This window comes from Dendrobates tinctorius, unplaced genomic scaffold, assembly GCF_039654945.1.
Source record: "Dendrobates tinctorius isolate UK_male_01 unplaced genomic scaffold, ASM3965494v1 ptg000011l, whole genome shotgun sequence".
NCBI classification, from domain to species: Eukaryota; Metazoa; Chordata; class Amphibia; order Anura; family Dendrobatidae; genus Dendrobates; species Dendrobates tinctorius.
Genome location: NW_027361679.1, coordinates 111719978 through 111741143, shown reverse-complemented (window position 1 = coordinate 111741143; position 21166 = coordinate 111719978). Strand labels below are relative to the sequence as shown.

At 46.5% G+C, this 21166-nt stretch overlaps 1 protein-coding gene across 3 annotated transcripts in view; it reads left to right on the top strand.

Moving 5' to 3' along the window:
* LOC141049624 (uncharacterized) overlaps positions 1-20673 on the top strand; it is a 61006-nt gene extending 40333 nt beyond the window's left edge. Inside the window, exons 2-3 of one of the 3 annotated variants that reach the window (XR_012220398.1) lie at positions 19195-19347; positions 19492-20673. Coding sequence is in view for 2 of the 3 variants with exons in the window: in XM_073546225.1 (XP_073402326.1) it covers positions 19195-19351; positions 19489-20491 (1160 nt within the window). In the remaining variant the exon portion in view is untranslated. Of the gene's footprint in view, positions 1-19194; positions 19352-19488 lie in introns of all 3 variants that reach the window. The other 2 variants (XM_073546234.1, XM_073546225.1) reach the window with 2 other exon arrangements.
* The last annotated feature ends 493 nt before the right edge of the window (positions 20674-21166 follow it).

Genomic DNA, 21166 nt, shown 5'->3' with positions numbered 1-21166 from the left:
ACGATAACATCGATGCAATCCTAACCTGTTAAAAGTTAGAGGTATTGATCTGGTTTCACTGGGTTTTAGAGATGGTAATTTGGGTAAAATTCTGGCACAAGTCGTTGGATTTACAGACTAGGCACTCTCACACTCCAGGAATGAAATGAGGGTTTTGGCTTTGGAGCATTCATATAATATGAATTTTTGAATGAGTTATCATTTATATGGGTTGAGGAACATGTTTTTATCTGTGTTCACATGTACTGATTTTTCTTTCATTTTAATTATTTGCTTTTATAATTTCATGTTTAGAAATAAGCTACTATCCATGGTTTGACTGCTCAAATTTTGGATATTTATTCATGAAGTCTTCCTCAGCTTTGTTGATGAACAACAATGAACAATCATATACATCCAGAAAATATCCCTATGAGACATCTGGGCTTATGGATGAAACATCCCCCTATATAATAATGGACGTCCGCATCTGAAAAGCACAAGTATTCACTTATACCTAAAGGCTGTGTCTAGAAACCTGGACTTATATGTTGATGACAACTAAACTTTCAGGGATTTAGACCAATTTGGTTCTTTTTCATCTCTATTTCATATGGTTGCTAGTGATGGCAGAGCACTAAAATGCTCGGGTGCTCATTGCTCGGATCGAGCAAATTGGAATGCTCGGATGCTCGACCCAAGCAACAAGCCCATTGTAAGGCTCTCCCATAACTTTGACAGTGTTCCTCTGTCTCTGCTGGCGTTGTGTCTCTTGCCTGTACTCCTTGGTTGTCCAACGAACTCTGATCTCTGGTGCCAGCATTTTCAGATGGGAATTTTGTTTAATAGTTCCGCATTTTTGTTTTTGGTTATTTATTTTGCCTTATATACAAGTCATTACCTTGGAAGGGATGTTCCTGAACATATTTCCCAGGAAAATCTATTTTGGTTTAGTTTTTGTATGTTTTATTGTGAGTCTGTAAAAGTAGAGTAAGCAGTCAGAAATGGTTCCCCATGCTGTTCCCATGTCATTTGAGCACTGTTCCCATCTATTTCCGCAATTTCTAGTCAGTCTGCAGACCGCCAGGGAGGCCACCCTCCTGCTATAGTGTTTAATTTAATTCAAATTTGGATGGTTAATTCGCGCTGACATTGATGCCCCTGAACCTGCAGGTCAGCTTGAATTTCTTTGGAACTTGATTAGGGCTGATTGTCCACATCCAGGCTATCCTGTGTTGCAACTTTTCATCAGTTTTTCTCTGCAGTCCATGTCCAGGAAGATTGGCTACAGTGCCATAGCTTGTAAACATGTTGATTATGTTGCACATTGCGGAAAAAGGAACCTCAATTAAAACCTTGAGATTGCTGATATAAACAATTTTGGTTTCCAAGTCCTCAGACAGTTTTCTTTTGTTTCTGTTCTCCATGATTAGTGTGGCACACACAGACATACAGTGCAAAGATTGAGTCAACTTCTCTGGTTTCAGGGGTGATTTTCACATTGCCCACACCTGTTACCTGCCACAGGTGAGTTTGAATGAGCATCATGCTTAAAACAAAGTTGTCTACCCTCAATTTTGGAAAGTTGCCAGCAATTTTGCCTGCCCCATTTTGAGGGTTTAGTGTGAAATGATTTCTAATTTCCCTTTTTTGACCTTTTTTTTGCTGTTTCAATACACACAGCGGAAGTAAACATGTGTATAACAAAACATGTGTAATTGCAATAATTTTCTAGGCGAAATATTTCATTTTCTGGAACAATTTCAAGGGTGCGAACACTTTTGGCTATAACTGTATAACATAATGCCATCAGACATAACTGAAGTTATTCCTGCCAAACAACACCAAACAGAATACAGGAGAACAGGTCAAAGTAAACACCCACCAAAAAACCTGAACATACAATAGACCTAAAACAGTATCTAAATTAGCTTGTTTATTATTAAAATGGAGAAAAAAAGTCTGGCATGCAGATCACATACAGTTTATGTCAACTTCCATCTTAAACAGGAATACACAGGGTACTAATTCCATTTACCTGTTCCGTTTGTCTGTTCTAAACGGAACAGACAATTGCAAAAGATAAATGTTAATGTGAACATAGCCTTCTTGTGCTTCATTAAATTCTGTAGTTTTGGTTCATCATTTCCATCACGCACGTATTAGTAAAAGACTGAAAGAATGGTATTTCATGCACTGGATATTGTCATCTTACGGTTTCATGGTAAAAGTATGAAGTGTAGAACAAATATCACAAACAGTTAATTATCACTCAATGTTTGTGCCATGCCCTTTATGAGAATGGCCAACCCAAAATCTTCCCACAGAAATAAAGGAAAGAGTGCATAAACTCAGGCAGAAGGTTCCATCATGTTCCACGTGTCTGGCCAATGTATCTTTAGCATGCATATGACTTTAGTGTGGCACTCTCTACACACTCCATGTGATGCAATTTAAGAACTTAGGATGTTCCCTATTAAAAAGGAATGTAGAGGTCACTTCACATATGTTGGAAGCACGCGTGCTGGCAACTGATTGCCTGGTTCGCAACTAAAGTCTTTCTGAGCCTCACCTAACTTTAACCCCATTTTGTTTGTTTTAAAAAAATGTTCAAAAACAAGAAGTAGACAAAAAAAAAGAAATTATGAAGAAACAAATATTATCTTGTTTTTAATAAAAAGAGATGATAAATGTAGAAGAAGCTCTTACCTTCTCAATAATAGATGCCATAAACCCCAACTCATTAAGATTGCCATTAAGTACACCAGTCTTAATGAGGGGTGGGCAGGAGTAAGGTGTCCCAAATGCATCAAGAGGTGCCACGCCATCTTATCACGGGCATGCACCTCCATTCACCTCAGCAAAAATGCTACTCCTGTTAGATGGAACATGTCTGGCATAAGAAACATCACCATTGATGAATTTGGCAGGCATCCATAGCCATGTCCTGCCCCACCTCCTTCTAAGCTCTACCTATTTTAGCATGTAAATGCCAAAAGTTATAATATTTTGTGCAATTCAATGTTGTGCCAAAGTTTTGCTGCTTTTCAAACTGTTATATGACAGGTTCCGGGCATAAAGACTGTGATGAATCAGGGCCTAAGTCTTAATTTTACTTATGGCATAAAATGGATGTAAGAAACCATAGAATTCTGTCCCAAAATTGAGTGTATTCACAGAATATAATATTATTATTAAGACCAGTTATGACCAGTGCTTTATACTTTTTTGATCAAAACAGTGTTTACCAAGTACCCTATGTTATTTAATGCACTTGCTTTTTTACTTATTTTCATTAGGGTGTACGCACACATTGTTTTTTCCTTTTGGTTTTGCTTGCTTTTATGGCCAGTGTGAACATGCTTTCACATCATGCATGTCATTCAAGTCTACTCCAGTTCAGGTTTTTTGTGTTTCTACATGCCCATACAGTATAGATGGCTTTGGGGAGTTTGATCCTACTGACAGATTTCCTTTAATATATTATTTTCTTTGCTTCCTTTCATCTGATATTGTAAAAAAGACCTAAATCAAGTCCTAGAAATATTCATATTTCAGTTTAGTTTCATGTATTACCAATTGAAGATGAGGATATTTAACTTTTTCCAGGAAAAGAGACAAAGTCTTGGCACTGGCGTCCGTGCACTGAATTGTGTCCATTCAATGTGGTAACACAATAGAGATCCGGGAGGCCAGGGAACTGGTGTGCTTATTTGAGAAGGCAGAAAACGTAGTGTCCGGCATAAGTAAAGAAGTAGTACACACAATTCCAGGTGCAGGTCTTTATTCAGTGGTGTAGATACATATCGCCGGGCACGGTGAACTTGGATGGTGTTGGACCACGGCCGTTTCACACTGTGTGCGCTTCCACAGGTCCAGAGGTGAGGCGGAAGTGATGGGTTTCCTAATTTTATTATGGATCAACCCATCTGGTTGCATCAGAACAATCCTTACAGGTGCCCTCCTCCCCACCTGTCCAGATTAGAGAACGGTACATTTAAAGTTCTAACATACAGATTTATAAAAAGACTGTCATCTTCAGGTTTTCAGATGAATTCGGAGAAGGTTCACACTGTACTTGATTGGGACTGTCCCGAGAACCTTAAGGCATTACAGCGTTTTCTGGGTTTTACTAATTTTTAAAGGAAGCTTATTCAAAATTATTGAGTTTTTTTTATTCAAAGAAACTTGTTAGTTGCATTTTAGACTTCGTCCTTACTCCTCTGAAGATGAGGTGCAATGAGTGGGAATTGTGATTTCACTGTTGCAATGGGATCCTCAATCCTGGGCTTTTTCTTTGCTACAAGGTCCAAGTTATCTCCATTAGGTTGAGAGGTTTTTCGGGGCTTTAGCCCTTATCTATGACGATAATGACCGAATTTCCTTGGCTGAATCCAGGCTGCATGAAAAAAGGCTATGCTGTCTCCATTAGGTTGAGAGGTTTTTGGGGGCTTTAGCTCTTATCTATGATGATAATGACCGAATTTCCTTGGCAGAATCCAAGCTGCATGAAAAAAGGCTATGTGGCACTCTCAGCATTTCAGTGTGAACAAATAAGAATCCACTACAATCTTTACAATAAGGAAATTTGGCACTCCAAATAATGATACAAGAAAGTTTTATTATATAATATCCGTAATTTTGTTGCAAAACTGACATGCTGTACAGACGTGCTGTACGCCAACGCTGCACATTTAAGTATTCCTATTCATGGCTTCTTTCTGCTTGTTTCCAGCTGTCTATACTTACCTCAATTCTATGTTCCGAGGAAGGCCATTAGGTTGAAACGTAAAATTAATTTCTTACAACAAAATTACGGATATTATATAATAAAACTTTCTTGCATCATTATTTGGAGTGCCAAATTTTCTTATTGAATCCAGGCTGCATCACCTTCAGTAGGGGAATCGCTCAGTGGAGACTTATAGCTCTGAATTCTGCAGGTATGCAACCGATATCAAATGGAATGACCTGGCTCTTAGAAACCAATTTTGTCAAGGTCTTACAGAAAAGTAGAAAGATTATTTGGCAGTGTACAAAACCCCAGAGTCCTTGCAGGCTGCCATGTCATTGGCTATACGTGTGGATAGACGCCTGCGGGATAAATGGGTAAGACGACCTTTTCCTGAGTCCTCTTTCTGGGACAATATCCCTGTGCCAGGAGGCCGGTCTGGAGGTGAACCAGCACTTGTGGAGTTAGAGAGTTTGTAGACAGTGGAGCTAGAGTCAGCATGGTAGATGCTGAGTTTGCTAGAATGGCATGGTGGCTCAGTGGTTAGCAGCACTGCAGCCTTGCAGCGCTGGGGTCCTGGTTTCAAATCCCACCAAGGACAACATCTGCAAGGAGTTTGTATGTTCTCCCCGTGAAATGTGAGAGATATGTTTTTGCCGTCAAGGAGTTAGTTTTTGGGGTGACTGTTGTCATCTTCAGGTTTTCTGATGAATTCGGCGAAGTTTCAAACTGTACTTGATTTGGACTGTCCCGAGAACCTGAAGGCATTACAGCGTTTTCTGGGTTTTACACATTTTTAACGGAAGTTTATTCAAAATTATTCGTTAATGGTGAAACCCCTTACTGACATGACAAAGAAGGGGTCTGATTTTTCTAAATGGTTGAATGCTGCTCAGCAGGCTTTTTACTCCTAAAGGAGTTGTATTGACACTGCACTTATACGGAGTCAACCAAATGTTTCTCAACCTTTTATTTTAGAAGTGGATGTGTCGGAGGTGGGGGTTGGGGCTGTATTGTCTTAGGGCCCATCCACTGGTAAATGCGCCTTCTTTTCCAAAAAATTATCCTCGACAGAGAAATTATGATGTGGGTAATAGGGAGCTTCAAATTAAATTAAATTGGCGTTCGAGAAATGGCAACATTGGTTGGAAGGGGCAGTCCATCCTATTACTGTTATCACGGACCACAAGAACTTGTCATATCTTCAATCTGCTAAACGTCTCAACCCTAGACAAACTGGGTGGTCCCTGTTCTATAGGTTCAATTTTGTGGTCAATTTCCATCAAGGAGTTAAAAATACCAAAGCTAATGCTTTGTACCGGAGCTTTGCGGGTGGTGGTGACTATGAGAACCCTGCCCCAATTGTGCAGAAGGGGGTAGTCATTTTGGCCTTGTACCCTGGCCAGGAGGAAGAGGTGTTGGAGGCTCAGGGGACTCTCATGTCTCCTGCCCTTTGGTTATCTGTACCGTATAATTGGTGCCGTAAAGTTATTAGGGAACATCATAACTCTGTGATTGCTGGTCATCCAGGGAAAAAGGCAACCGCAGACCTCCATTCTCACTGTTTTTGGTGGCTGGGGTTGCATTGGGATGTGGTTGAACAGGTGTCTGCTTGCATGTTCTAAAGTATCGCATACCCGTCCGTCTGATCCTCTTCTTCCACTGCCCATTCCTAGTAGACCATGGATACACCTGTCCATGGATTTTATTACTGACCTACCTGTATCAGCAGGCAAGACGATGGTTCTGGTGGTTGTAGATTGGTTCAGTAAAATGGTGCATTTCATCGCATTATCAGCACTTCCGAACGCCAAGACTCTTGCTCAGGTTTTTATTAATGAGATCGTGAAGCTTCACAGGGTTCCCTCCAATGTGGTGTCAGATCAGGGGACCCAATTTGTTTCTAAGTTCTGGAAAGCTTTCTATTCTCAACTGGGGGTGCAGCTGCCCTTTTTCTCTGCTTTCCATCCTCAGTCGAATGGACAGATTGAGTGCATTAATCAGAATTTAGAGACTTTCCTCAGGTGTTTTGTCTCCGAAAACAAGGAGGTTTGGACATCTTACTTACCATTGGCCGAGTTTGCTATTAATAATCATCATCAAGAATCTACCGGTAGGTCACCTTTCTTTGATGCATATGGTTTCCATTCACAGTTTGGGACTTATAGTGGGGGAGGGGCTTCACGAGTTCTTGAGGAACATTTTGCTTTGTTGCTCTCTTGTGTGTGGCAGGGGGTTCAGAGTAATTTGAAGATCATGGGAGACATGTACAAACGTATGGCTGACAGGAAACGCTCGCCAGGTCTGGACCTAAGTGTGAATGATTTTGTGTGGTTGTCTACCAGGAATATCAATTTGAAGATCCCTTGCTGGAAGCTGGGACCTAGGTTTATTGACCCCTATAAAATTACCACCGTCATTAAACCTGCAGCTCCTTGCAGTACTTGGTGCAATGGAGGGGTTATGGTCCAAAGCAGAGGATCTCTTTGGTGTCTTCTCAAGCTAATTGTATTACCTCGTTTGTTTACCTTATTTGTCTTTAATTGTAGTGGGGGCTGACTAGTGATTACCCCGTCTCCTCCCTATCCAGGGTCTATCACTAGGGGCAGTCAGAGATTAGGCTTTTGCTCGGCAATAGGTGCGGAACCTACTTAGGGATGTTAGGGGAGACAGGGTGTTGTTCTACCTAGGGGTCTTCACTCCCCCCTTTCCTTGTGTTTGGGCTTCCCCAGTCCCTTCCCGTTGTTGTGCACCTAGCTTCTCAATCACCCAGCGTGTTGGTTAAATTCAGGTGTGAAACAAAGTCATGAAAGAGTTCCTGGTTCCCAGCCCACACAATGAAGATGTCATCCACATATCGTATATATAACATAATATAACTGAGGAAAGGGTTATGCAAAGAATGTAGATATTTGTCTTCAAAAGCCACCAAGAATAAATTTGTAAATGTACAAGCCACTGGTGCACCCTTGGCTGTACCTGTGTTATGCAGATACTATGTATCTTTAAATTGGAAGGCATTATGTGTGAGAACAAATTTCAAAGTTACACCGGCAAAATCCACAAATTCTTTTTCCTTACTCATACTTGTTTAATAAGGACTGCACTATTTCTATTCCCTGTTTCTGGGGTATACTGGTGTACAGGCTTTCAATGTCAATTGACGCCAGTGTAAAGACTTCCTGCCAAGTGAATTCTCGAAGGACTTGTAGAAATTTTCTTGAGTCCTTAATATAGGGATTGTGGGTAAGAGTGACCAAAAAAGCCAGTCTGTGTACTTTGACAGGGGTTCAGTTAAAGACCCTATGCCCGATACGATCGGTTGTCTCGGTTACCTTTCTAAGGATTTGTGTATTTTAGGTATAAAATACTAGTGTGGTTTGTTTGGAAATTCAGGAAACAGTATTTCTGCTTGTTTTTTACTGAGGGCCCCTGAATCTAGTTGTGATCTAAGAAAATTTTGCAACTCTTTTCTATATCTACCCGTAGGGTCTTGTCTTAGTTGGGTATACATATTGGTGACTGAAAATTGTCTGTCAGCCTCTTGTAGATAATACTCTTTGGATAAGAGGACCATATTGCCCCCTAAGTCCGCTTCCCTGATTATTGTGTTCTCCTAGCTTCTGAATAATTCTAATGCATTGCGTTCTTTGTTCCTCAAGTTGGTCGGGGGTTTAGGATAAATAATGGCTTACATGTCCCTGATAACCTGCTCCTGAAAAATATCAATTGAATTATCCAGTGAAATTGGAGACATACAGCTGGATTTGATTCCGTTGGTGAAAGTTGCCCCAGATCTCTCTATTTGGAAACCCCTACTTTTTTCAGAGTTGACAGTAAAGGTAAGTGCACACGCTGCGGATTCACCTGCGGGTTTTTTCCCGCGGAAACGCAGGTAAAACCGCAGGTAAAGTGACCTGCGGTTTTGATGCGGTTTGGCCTGCGGTTTTGCCCTGTGGTTTCACACCTCTACTATGTTAAAGGTGTGAAACCGCAGCAGAATCCACAGAAACAATTGACATGCTGCGGAAAAAAAAACGCAGCTTTTCCGCAGGTAAAAAACCGCAGCGTGAGCACTGCGGTTTTGAAAACCCATAGGCTAACGTGGTGAAGTACCATGCCTGCGGAAATGCTGCAGTTCTGCAGGGCCAAAACCGCAGCAAAACCACAGCGTGTGCACATACCCTAAGGCTGAGTAATAATGCTGCTTCTTCAGTGACGGTAGCAAATGACGGGACAGGAGAGGTTGCTGCCCAAAACCCTAAGGGGCAAATAGAACAGGCGTTAATCTCTGTTAGGGCGTAATGCCTTTAATTATTTATAAAAGATTTATGTAGATTAATTTTTCTTGTAGCCTTAAACATTTCTATTTTGAAGTCCACAATGTCAAAGTTGACAGGAATGCAAATACCCATGCCTTTATTCAGCACCGAGATGGAAACTTTATCCAGCTCATGTTTTGTGAGGTTTATGACCATGTTGTTGTTGGGTTTATGCTCATTTAGTGTTTCCAAGACACCTGTTTCCATTTGAGGTCTTGGCGTACGTCAAAATCTTCCTTGTCTCTGATGAACTTATCACGTTTTTTCTGTTTTATCTCAGCTTGTATTAATACCAATTTCCTGTCCAACTTTTTGTTAAAATTAGACAATTGGCTGTCAGTAAGTCTTGACTTTAATTCTTGTTTTGCTTTTTCCAGTTCAACATTAGTTGTTGTATTGTCCTTTTCATTCTGTTTAAGGACCAAATTTAGCAAGTCTCAGGAACATTGTAACAGAATTGTATCCCATTCCTGAGTAACAACATCATTGTCTTTGAAATGGGTAATATTTTTGTAGACTTGTAACCCTCACGGTACACTTCCGCAGTCTGCATAAGATTTCAAAGAGTTACCTGTGCAAAAGAGTCGCACCTCCCGTTCAGCCAGTGTGCTAAGTTTGAACTCCAGCATTCTGGTACTAATGGTTTGCAATCCAGGAAGAAAGAATACACCTTTTCTCTGCACATCAGGATTCCATTAGGTGTAACTGGATCAGCTAGCTCCATGTTCATGGGGAGCTTAGTGTGCACCGTGTGGGGACACATCGGGTGTGGGCCTGTGCTTGTGTAAGTAATGAAACTGAATCCAAGAAAAGAGACAAAGTCCCAGCACTGGCGTCCATGTCTATTCGATGTGGAGCACAAAAGGAATGCGGGAGACCAGGTAACTGGGGTGCTTAACCAAGAAGGCAGAAAACGTAGTGTCCGGTATAAGTAAAGAAGTAGCACACACGGTTCCAGATACAGGTCTTTATTCAGTGGTGTAGATGCATATTGGCAGGAATGGTGAATTTGGATGTTGTTGGACTATGGCTGTTTTTCGCTGCATGCACTTCCATGGGTCCAGAGGTTAGGGGCAATTGACGGGGTTCCTAATTTTATTATGGATCAAACTATGTGGTTGCATCAGAGCAATCCTTACAGGTGCCCTTCTCCCCACCTGTCCGGATTAGAGAACAGTACATTTAATGTACTAACATACAGATTTATAAAAAGACTGTCATGTCAAATTTATCATTAAAACCAGTAGGGCCTTGTGCTCGTGAATGTATGATCCACCTAGCTTATCTTTGAAGGAGGCGTTTATGTGAATCCCCTCCCTGGGCAGGCAATTTCACCCTTTCCATTCCCGCAAAACGCATCCCTTTGGGGTTACCTGCATGTACCTCTTGCATAAGTTGGATTAGTCTACTGGAGCCTTTCCTTCTGGAAATAAATTTGAAATGTTCCCAAAAGTGTATGAACAAAGTTCAGATGATTTTCCCAATATAGAAAAAACCGCATGGGCAGAAGATGATATAAACCACGTAACAGGTTCTACAAGTGAGAAAATCCTGGACTCTGTGTATTATAGCCCCTATCTGTATCAGATAGACAAGATAAAGATCCCCAACTCACATCAGGACTACAAGATCCCAGGTACGTTCAGCTGCATCACATCTAATGTGGTGTACTTAATTATTTGTACTAAATGTCCAACTGGGGCTCTGTATGTGGGGGAGACCGGGCAAAAACTGAGAACAAGGATGAATTCTCATCGCCACAAAATAAGAGAAAAAAGAATGGATCTACCTGTGGCAAAATATTTGTGACGACTCCTGGAGTGGACCCTCTGGGTCGTGACACCAACCCTCCCAGGGCGAGCTGACCTAGTGAAGACCACCCCCTATACAGGGAGTGTCAGGGGCAAGCCCCAGGGGGTGAGGCACCACGACTGCTGGCACCAGGCGGCCGGCTCACAGGAGACACGAGTGGGTGAGAGTGTCTGTAGGAACGTGTAAAGTGTGGACACGGGAACACGTGGTATACAGAGACTTCGTTCGTCCGGGTGTGAGTGAAGCAGGAAGCGTGCAAGGAGCACGTCAGAGCACAGAATCAGGCAGCAGGTGTGCCAGGAGGTGTAACAGAGTAAGAGACTGAGTACAGGATCAGAGTGTGTGCCCGGAGGCACAACTGAGTATAAGACAGAGCACGGAATCAGAGTGTGTGCCAGGAGGCACGACTGAGTATAAGACAGAGTACAGGGTAAGAGCGTGTGCCAGGAGGCACAACCGAGTATGAGACAGAGTACAGTGTCAGAGCATGTGCCAGGAGGCACAACCGAGTACGAGACAGAACACAGGGTCAGAGCGTGTGCCAGGAGGCACAACCAAGTACAAAGCAGAGTGCAGATTCAGAGCGTGTGCCAAGAGGCACAACAGAGTGCAAGGCAGAGGACCTGAGTACAGCGCACAGCCAGGCAGGGACACGGCAGACCAAGCCAGGAGCACAACAATAATCAGGCACCTCCCCTAGGGGGAGGTCGTCTGATATAGCACATGACTACTACTGGTTCCGGGTCAGGACCTAGCCAGAAAGCACATGACCACTACAGGTTCCGGGTCAGGTCCTCCATTACCATAGAGAGGACCGAGCCCTATACAGCACTGACAGGAGCGCGCAAGCGCAAACGTGACATGTAGGAGGAGGCCCGGGGACGGGAGCTGCGCGTGCGCACCCTACGGGACCCCCGGAGTGACCGCAGCTCCGGAAGAGATGACGTCGGGACCGAGGTCCCGCCCCCAGGTGAGCACGGCGTGACAGTACCCCCCCCTTTACGCCCCCTCTTTCTAAAACTGGAGAGGAACTTAGACAAAATCTGGGGTGCGTGGATATTCTCCCTGGGTTCCCATGACCTCTCCTCGGGACCAAAACCCTTCCAATCGACCAGGAACATGGTTCTCCCTCTTACCTTCTTCATGGCCAAAATGTCATTCACCTCAAACTCATCCCCCAAGCCAACAGGCTGGGGTGTGTGGCCTGGAGAAGGATGAAATCGGTTAAGAACCACAGGTTTTAGGAGAGACACATGGAAGGAATTGGGAATACGGAGTGAAGGAGGCAGCTTCAATTTGTAAGCAACATCATTAATCCGCCTGAGGACCTCAAAAGGACCAATGTAACGGGGACCCAGTTTGTAAGATGGTACCTTAAGGCGGACGTATTTGGTGGAGAGCCACACCTTGTCACTAGGGAGAAATGGAGGAACGTCCAGGCGCCTCTTGTCAGCGTGTAATTTCATTCTGTCCCGTGCTTTCTCGAGAGCGGTTTTGGTCTCCTGCCATACCCTGGAGAACTCCACAGACTGAGAATCGGCAGCAGGTACCCCCGAGACAGGAAGTACCGGTAGAGGCACATTGAGATGCTGTCCAAAGACGATGAAGAAAGGAGACTTGGTAGACGATTCACTGGAGTGATTATTGTAGGCGAACTCAGCCCAAGGAAGTAGACCGACCCAGTCATTCTGATGAGCATTAGAAAAATGCCGGAGATAGGATGTAAGGATCTGGTTGGTACGTTCCACCTGCCCATTGGTTTGGGGGTGATAGGCGGAAGAGAAATCCAATGACACTTTCATGAGTCCGCATAGAGCTCTCCAGAACCGGGAGGTGAATTGGACCCCTCTATCCGACACGATGTGCTGGGGGAAGCCGTGAATCCTGAAGATATGGGAAATGAAGATCTTCGCCAAGTCAGGAGCAGAGGGTAGTCCGGGAAGAGGAATGAAGTGAGCCATCTTTGAAAATCGGTCTACAACCACCAAGACCACAGTACAACCGGAAGAACAAGGCAGATCAGTAATGAAATCCATGGCTATGTGCTGCCATGGAGCCGATGGAATGGGAAGCGGGAACAGAAGACCGGAGGGTGGTTGTCTGGGTATCTTGTTCTGGGCACAGGACGGGCAAGATGCTACAAAGTCTTTAACATCCTGGGAGAGTGAAGGCCACCAATAATGGCGAGAGATTAAGTCCAAAGTCTTTTTGACACCAACGTGGCCGGCAATCTTGGACGAATGTCCCCAATTTAGCACTCGTTTTCGGTTATTCTCAGCCACAAAGGTTCTTCCCGGAGGTAACGTGGTTAACTTGACAGGAGCCACAGTAATTACTTTGGATAAATCAATGATATGAGAGGGTTCTTCCTCTGCATCAGACGACAGGAATGATCTTGACAACGCATCCGCTCTAACGTTCTTATCGCCGGGCCGAAAATGTAGCTCAAAGTCAAAGCGGGCGAAGAATAGGGACCACCTGGCTTGCCGAGGATTGAGCCTCTGTGCGGACTGGATGTACGCCAGGTTCTTATGGTCTGTGAAGATCTTGAATGGATGTATGGCACCCTCCAGTAAGTACCTCCACTCCTCCAAGGCCAACTTAATAGCCAATAGCTCTTTGTCGCCAATGGAGTAGTTCTGCTCAGTGGAGGAAAATACTTTAGAAAAGAAGCCACAGGTGACAAAACGTCCAGAAGAGGATTTCTGCAGAAGGACTGCGCCAGCCCCAGTAGAGGATGCGTCCACCTCGAGAGTGAAAGGTCTACTAATCTCAGGTCGGTGAAGCGCCGGAGCAGCGGCGAAGGCTTGTTTCAACGACTGGAAGGCCTCTTCAGCCTCAGAGGGCCAAGCCTTTGGGTTAGCTCCCTTGCAGATAAGGGACGAGATGGGGCGAACCAACGAGGAAAAATGAGGAACGAACTGTCGGTAGTAGTTCGCAAAACCAAGGAAGCGTTGGATTGCCTTCACCCCATGGGGCTGTGGCCAATCGAGGACGGCGGACACTTTTGCCGGATCCATGCATAGACCTGATTCTGAGATAATGTACCCCAAGAATGGCAGGGACGTTTGCTCGAAGGCACATTTCTCGAGCTTGGCATAAAGGCGGTTCTCCCTCAGGCGCTGGAGGACTTGACGCACGTTCTTTCTGTGGGCGGAGAGGTCTGGAGAAAAAACGAGGATGTCATCCAGATAGACTACCACGCAGGAGTACAGCATATCCCGGAAGACGTCATTCACGAACTCCTGGAAAACCGCTGGGGCATTGCAGAGGCCGAAGGGCATGACCAAGTACTCGTAGTGACCGTCTCTGGTGTTAAAGGCGGTCTTCCACTCATCCCCGGAACGAATGCGGATCAAGTTGTAGGCCCCACGAAGATCCAGTTTGGTGAAAATTCGAGCTCCTCTAAGTCGGTCAAAGAGCTCCGGGATCAATGGCAATGGGTACTTGTTCTTGACCGTGATATTGTTCAGGCCTCGGTAGTCTATGCAAGGACGGAGGGAGCCGTCCTTCTTTTTTACAAAGAAAAATCCCGCTCCCGCGGGCGAGGAGGACTTACGGATGAAACCTCTAGCAAGGTTCTCCTGGATATAGTCAGACATAGCTTGGGTCTCAGCAGGGGATAGCGGGTATATCCTACCCCTGGGTGGCGTAGAACCAGGAATGAGGTCAATCGGACAGTCATATGGCCGATGGGGGGGCAGAGTCTCGGCCTCCTTCTTGTCGAAAACATCTGCAAAGGACCAGTAAGCCGACGGCAGACCTGTAGGTGCCGGGGATGGACCGGCAGAGTTCATCAGACGGACGGGCAACAGGCACTTCTCCTGACAGAACGGTCCCCACCGGAGTATCTCGCCCGACCGCCAGTCCAGGGTTGGCTCATGAGTCCGTAGCCAAGGGAGGCCTAGAAGAAGTGCGTGAGACATGGTGGACAAGACGAGGAAGGAGATCTTCTCCAGGTGCAGGGCTCCGATCTGCAGCTCGATCTCTTCGGTGGCCTGGGTAACGGACTCCAGCACGGACATACCATTGACCGAAACAATCGACCGAGGAGTCTCCAGGGATCTGACAGGAATCCGGTATTTTTTAACCGCCTCGAGTGTGATAAAATTCCCCTCCGCGCCAGAATCCAGGAAAGCCTCCTCAGAATAACGCTTGGCACCGAGATTCAATAATACGGACACGAGCAGGGGAGGAGAGGAATCACGTACACCTAGGGAGGCCTCTCCTATCAACCCTAGGCGGAGAAGTTTCCCGGCTTCTTGGAGCAGGAACGGAGGAGGGGAGAGGAGCTCCTCTCTCTGGCTAATTCACGGGCACGTTCCTGAAACCGCAGGTCGATGCGTGTCGCCAGTGAGATCAGATCCTCTAAAGAGGTGGGAGTATCCCGACCTGCCAGTACGTCTTTGATCCGACTGGACAGGCCACGCCAAAAGATCCCTACGAGAGCCTCGTTGTTCCAACCGAGTTCAGAGGCCAAGGTACGAAAACGGATGGCATACTGTCCTACCGGTAGCGTACCCTGATGAAGGTTAAAGAGGGACTCGGTGATAGAGGCCAGCCGACCCGGCTCGTCGAACACCTTGCGGAAGGTGTCCAAAAAGGTGGAAAGCCGAGAGACGAGTGGGTCATTGCGCTCCCAGAGGGGGTTCACCCATGCTAATGCCTCCCCCTCTAAGTGTGAAACAATAAAGGCAATTTGGGCGCGCTCAGTGGGATAGTGCTGCGGCAAAAGCTCAAAATGTAACCGGCATTGGTTCAGAAATCCTCGACAAAACTTAGGGTCCCCGCTATATCGGGGTGGCTTGCCGAGGCGCGGTATCGGGTGCGGGGCCGAGGACTGGGCAGAAACGGATTGTATGGCCGACAAACGAGACTCCATGGATTTCAAAAAGACCATAATCCTGGTCTGACTCTCCCGTAGGAACACCAGTTCCTTTTGGATGGAGGTGGTGGCACCAGCGGGGTCCATGGCCTGATTATACTGTGACGACTCCTGGAGTGGACCCTCTGGGTCGTGACACCAACCCTCCCAGGGCGAGCTGACCTAGTGAAGACCACCCCCTATACAGGGAGTGTCAGGGGCAAGCCCCAGGGGGTGAGGCACCACGACTGCTGGCACCAGGCGGCCGGCTCACAGGAGACACGAGTGGGTGAGAGTGTCTGTAGGAACGTGTAAAGTGTGGACACGGGAACACGTGGTATACAGAGACTTCGTTCGTCCGGGTGTGAGTGAAGCAGGAAGCGTGCAAGGAGCACGTCAGAGCACAGAATCAGGCAGCAGGTGTGCCAGGAGGTGTAACAGAGTAAGAGACTGAGTACAGGATCAGAGTGTGTGCCCGGAGGCACAACTGAGTATAAGACAGAGCACGGAATCAGAGTGTGTGCCAGGAGGCACGACTGAGTATAAGACAGAGTACAGGGTAAGAGCGTGTGCCAGGAGGCACAACCGAGTATGAGACAGAGTACAGTGTCAGAGCATGTGCCAGGAGGCACAACCGAGTACGAGACAGAACACAGGGTCAGAGCGTGTGCCAGGAGGCACAACCAAGTACAAAGCAGAGTGCAGATTCAGAGCGTGTGCCAAGAGGCACAACAGAGTGCAAGGCAGAGGACCTGAGTACAGCGCACAGCCAGGCAGGGACACGGCAGACCAAGCCAGGAGCACAACAATAATCAGGCACCTCCCCTAGGGGGAGGTCGTCTGATATAGCACATGACTACTACTGGTTCCGGGTCAGGACCTAGCCAGAAAGCACATGACCACTACAGGTTCCGGGTCAGGTCCTCCATTACCATAGAGAGGACCGAGCCCTATACAGCACTGACAGGAGCGCGCAAGCGCAAACGTGACATGTAGGAGGAGGCCCGGGGACGGGAGCTGCGCGTGCGCACCCTACGGGACCCCCGGAGTGACCGCAGCTCCGGAAGAGATGACGTCGGGACCGAGGTCCCGCCCCCAGGTGAGCACGGCGTGACAATATTTTTGTATCCCTGGTCATAGCATGATGGACATTAAATTACTTGTCTTAAAAGGTAACTTCAAGTCTCAGAGAGAGAGAAGAATCTCTGAGTACAAATTTATGAAAACTTTCGACACATTCAGTGGAGGTATTAATGTGTCGCATGGATTTATGTCTTTTTACATCAATTAAGGAATTTATGTTATCATTGGGCATTTGGTTTTCCAGCAGGTCTGGATCATCCAGTATCTTATATATACACATTGCTATTGGGGAGTCGAAAGGGGAGGGGGAAGGAATAATTATACAAACATGCCTTCCCCCTCCCCCATTACCTCCCCAATAGCAATGTATATATAAGTACAATCACGTACTGAAATGGTGGACAAACGAATACATGGACTTGTTATTTACTCACACAGCCGGTTTTGCCGCCGCACCCACCACCCAGTCAAGAAGAATCTAATGGTCGTCTCAGCCTGCCCACCACTGCCGCCTTAGCCTGCCCACCAAATAAATAGAAAGTGTATATTATTGCATATACTGCTTACACACTACAAAAAAAACTCTTTATTGGTATTTATTAAAAACCGATAAATTATAGAACATAAATATACCTCAAAACGTAACACTAAGTGATTATGTAACAAAACAAAAATAAATAAAATAGGAGTCAAGAGTAAAGGGCTGATCACACCATTTATTTAGTATACTAACTTTTATACAGTAATAATTCCAAAACTCTTTAGGGTATATTCCCACGGTCTGTAAACGCTATGGTAAAGTAGACCCCTTAAGGAACTTATTTAGATGTGTGGTGAGCACTTTGAACCCCCAAGTGCTTGACAGAAGTTTAGAATGTAGAGCCACAAAAAAAAAATCTTATTTTTTTCACAAAATTGACCTTTTCACCCCCAATTTTTTATTTTCCAAAGTGTAACATGAGAAATTGGACCCTAACAGTTGTGCAATTTGTCCTGAGTATGCTGATATCGCATATGTGGGGGGAACCACTGTTTGGGTGCATGGCAGAGCTTGGAAGGGAAGGAGCACTTTTTCAACGCAGAATTGGCTGGAATTGAGATCAGACACCATGACACGTTTGGAAAGCCTCTGATGTGCCTAAACAGTGGAAACCTCCAATTCTAACTCCAACCCTAACCCCAACACAGTCATCAGCATGCTGGTACTGGTCAGCACATTCTGTGCTGACTAAAAGGATAGGACTACGGGTTGAGCTGCAGGTGGTGACAGTCAACATGCTGGTACTGGTCAGCACAGTCTGTGCTGGCTAAAAGGATAGGACTACAGGCTGAGGTGCAGGTGGAGACAGTCATCATGCTGGTACCTAAAAGTATAGGGCTACAGGCTGAGCTGCAGGTGTAGACAGTCAACATGCTGGTACTGGTCAGCACAGTCTGTGCTGACTAAAAGGATAGGACTATGGGCTGAGCTGAAGGTGGAGACTGTGGAGACAGTCAACAATGTGCCTAGTTATCAAGGAGCATGGAGATTTGTCCCCCTGGCTCACCCCATTATCAACCCCCTGGCTCACCCCATCATCCATCAGCCCACTGGCTCACCCCATCATCCATCAGCCCCCTGACTCACCCCATCATCCATCAGCCCCCTAGCTCACCCTATCATCCATCAGCCGCCTTGCTCACCCCATCATCCATCAGCCCCCTGGCTCACCCCATCATCCATCAGCTTCCTGGCTCACCCCATCATCCATCAGCCCCCTGGCTCACCCCATCATCCATTAGCCCCCTGGCTCACCCCATCATCAGCCGGGCCCCTGGCTCACCCCATCATCAGCCGGGCCCCTGGCTCACCCGACCCCATCATCAGCCCCCCTTGCTCACCCCATCATCAGCACGGCTGCCACAGAGATAGAGTGAGTGAGTGAGAGACAGACAAGACAAAGACTACTTACCTTACCCTCCTTGCTCACTGCCGCCTCGTGACTCTGCCTGGCTGCAGTCTGCGCTTCGCCATACCACCGGCACCACAGTCCACAGTCTTCTGCCACCACTCCCAGTCCCACGTAGCGCGCGCACACCGATCTGCTCCGGAATGAGGAAGTGGAAAAGAGCAGCGTGTGACGTCACTTGAGGGGGCGGCGCTGGACCATGGTGAACGGGGGTGACCGGCAGGCCTGAGTCATGATTTAATAAGCAGCAAACGGAGAAGCCTGAACAAAATGTAGGGGGACCCGGGGCAGCGGCAGCGTGCTCGGGCAGCGGCCGGGCCCCCATAATCACCGGGCCCCATACACTTGTAAGGGCTGTCATGCCCTGATGGCGACCCTGCTTGCTTCACACACAGTTGTGTGATCCTAGCCTAAAGTGCATTGTTTAACAATTTCTTTTTTCCCCCTTCACAGTGAACAAAGTCAGAACCCGTTGGCGTTCGATGAAGGATCGCTTCAACAAGGACCAGAGACAGGAGATCCAAGTTCGCAGTGGTGCTGTAGCAAGGATAAGGAAATACAAATATCACAGGATGCTGGCTTTCCTGAGGCCTGCCCTTGCTCAGAGTACGTAAGTATTTTAGTGTTGTATTCCATTGTTTTGTGTTCCCTAATCTGAATTTTTCTGTTCCACAGGAGTTGGAGCTTTTACAATTCTTATTTTTGTATAGTAATGTTTTTCTTTTCTTTTCCACACAAAACCTGGAGCAGCACCCTTGAACCTGGATTGTCCTCTGGAGCGGCCCCTCATCGAACAGCCACAGAACAGTTCCAGTCATCCATCAGCGATGCAGCAAGTGGGCCGGCTTCACAGGCTGGAGTACAGGCAGCTGGTCCATCAGGTGTTCCCCTGTCCCAGGCCTCTGCCACTGGTTTTTATGAGTCTTCTCGCCAGCGGCAGAAGGCCTTGGACAGGCCACTCATGCCTGAGTTTATTCACTTGAGCTCGGTCTTACAGAATGGCCTGAAGTCGATCGGTGACAAACTGGAAAGTGGGCTTGCCCATATAAACACACTTTTCCAGGATGTCAACCGATGCCTTGACCATCTGGAAGCCGACCTCCGGAGACCGGCACAACATTTTTTTCATACGATAGAGTGGGGCATGTCGGAACACCTTACGCCTGAACTCCAGCTTAATGTTATGCAGGCCTGCAATGCTGCATACGTTCAGGCTATGCAGCAGACTCGGTACTTCCAGCAGCCACATGTGGCATTTCCACCTGTGCCACCACTAAGCCGCTTCAGTTCTTTACTGAGTTCTTCTGCATACCACTGTACCGCCACCACCATGCCCAGTCCTGCCGCACACCACTATACCACCACCACCATGCCGGGTGCTGCTGAACTCCACTCTACCACCATGCTGAGTCCTGCTCCTGTGCGGCCATCCACCGCCACCACCATTCCTGGTGAAGATCCTGCACGGCTGTCAACCGCCACCACCATGCCTGGTCAAGATCATGCACGGCTGTCCACTACCACCACCATGCCGGGTCCAGATCCAGCACGCCCCTCCACATCCAGCGCTGAACCCACCACTCCAACCCTCCCATGGAGACACAGACATAAAAGAAGCCAGCAGCCAAAAACAAAAAAGAAGAGACAAACTGTTCAACTACCTCTACCCACACCTCCCAATGTGTCTGTGTTGTCCAGTTTGTCTCTCCCTTCCAATGTGTCTCTCTCCGTCCCATGCTTCCACTCCTAATGTGTATACTTCTATCCTTGACCTCCCAGACCCCACACATTTAGTAGTCACTTCCCCTGGAACTCCTTCATCGTCCACACCTAGCCAATCCTCCCAGGTCCATAACCATTTCCCCCTCATTATTTCGTAAAAAGTAAAAAAAAAATTTGTGTTGTAAATAAATTTGTGTTGTTTTTCCCCTATCATTGCTTGTTCTTTGTCTCTTTCGTCGCTGGCAACACACACAGTGCGCCGTCAACACACATGTCGCCGTCTACACACACTGTGTTTTTGCCACCTCATAGCTCCATGACAGACACAATCTGCTCCTCCTTTTCTTTCTTTGCTTTACACTGCAGCTTTGCTTCTTGTGTCTGTCATAGAGCTATGACGTGGCAAAAACACAAAGAGGACTGAAAATCCTCCAAAAAATCAGAATTAATACAAAACAAAGGGTCAGGGGTCAGCAATGCTCACCTGCCCAGGTGTCAGCACTAGTGCACTCAGGATGCTGGGTTTTCAGCATCCTGAGTTCACTAGTTCTGACACACGGGCAGGTGAGTAAAGATATGAGGTGGATTAGCTCCATCGTCTCTTCAGTCTGCATTAATCTATTAGACTATAGAAATGTAGACTGAAGAGACGATGGAGCTAATCCGACGTCACTTACCATAGCACTGACCTCAGAGAGAAGAG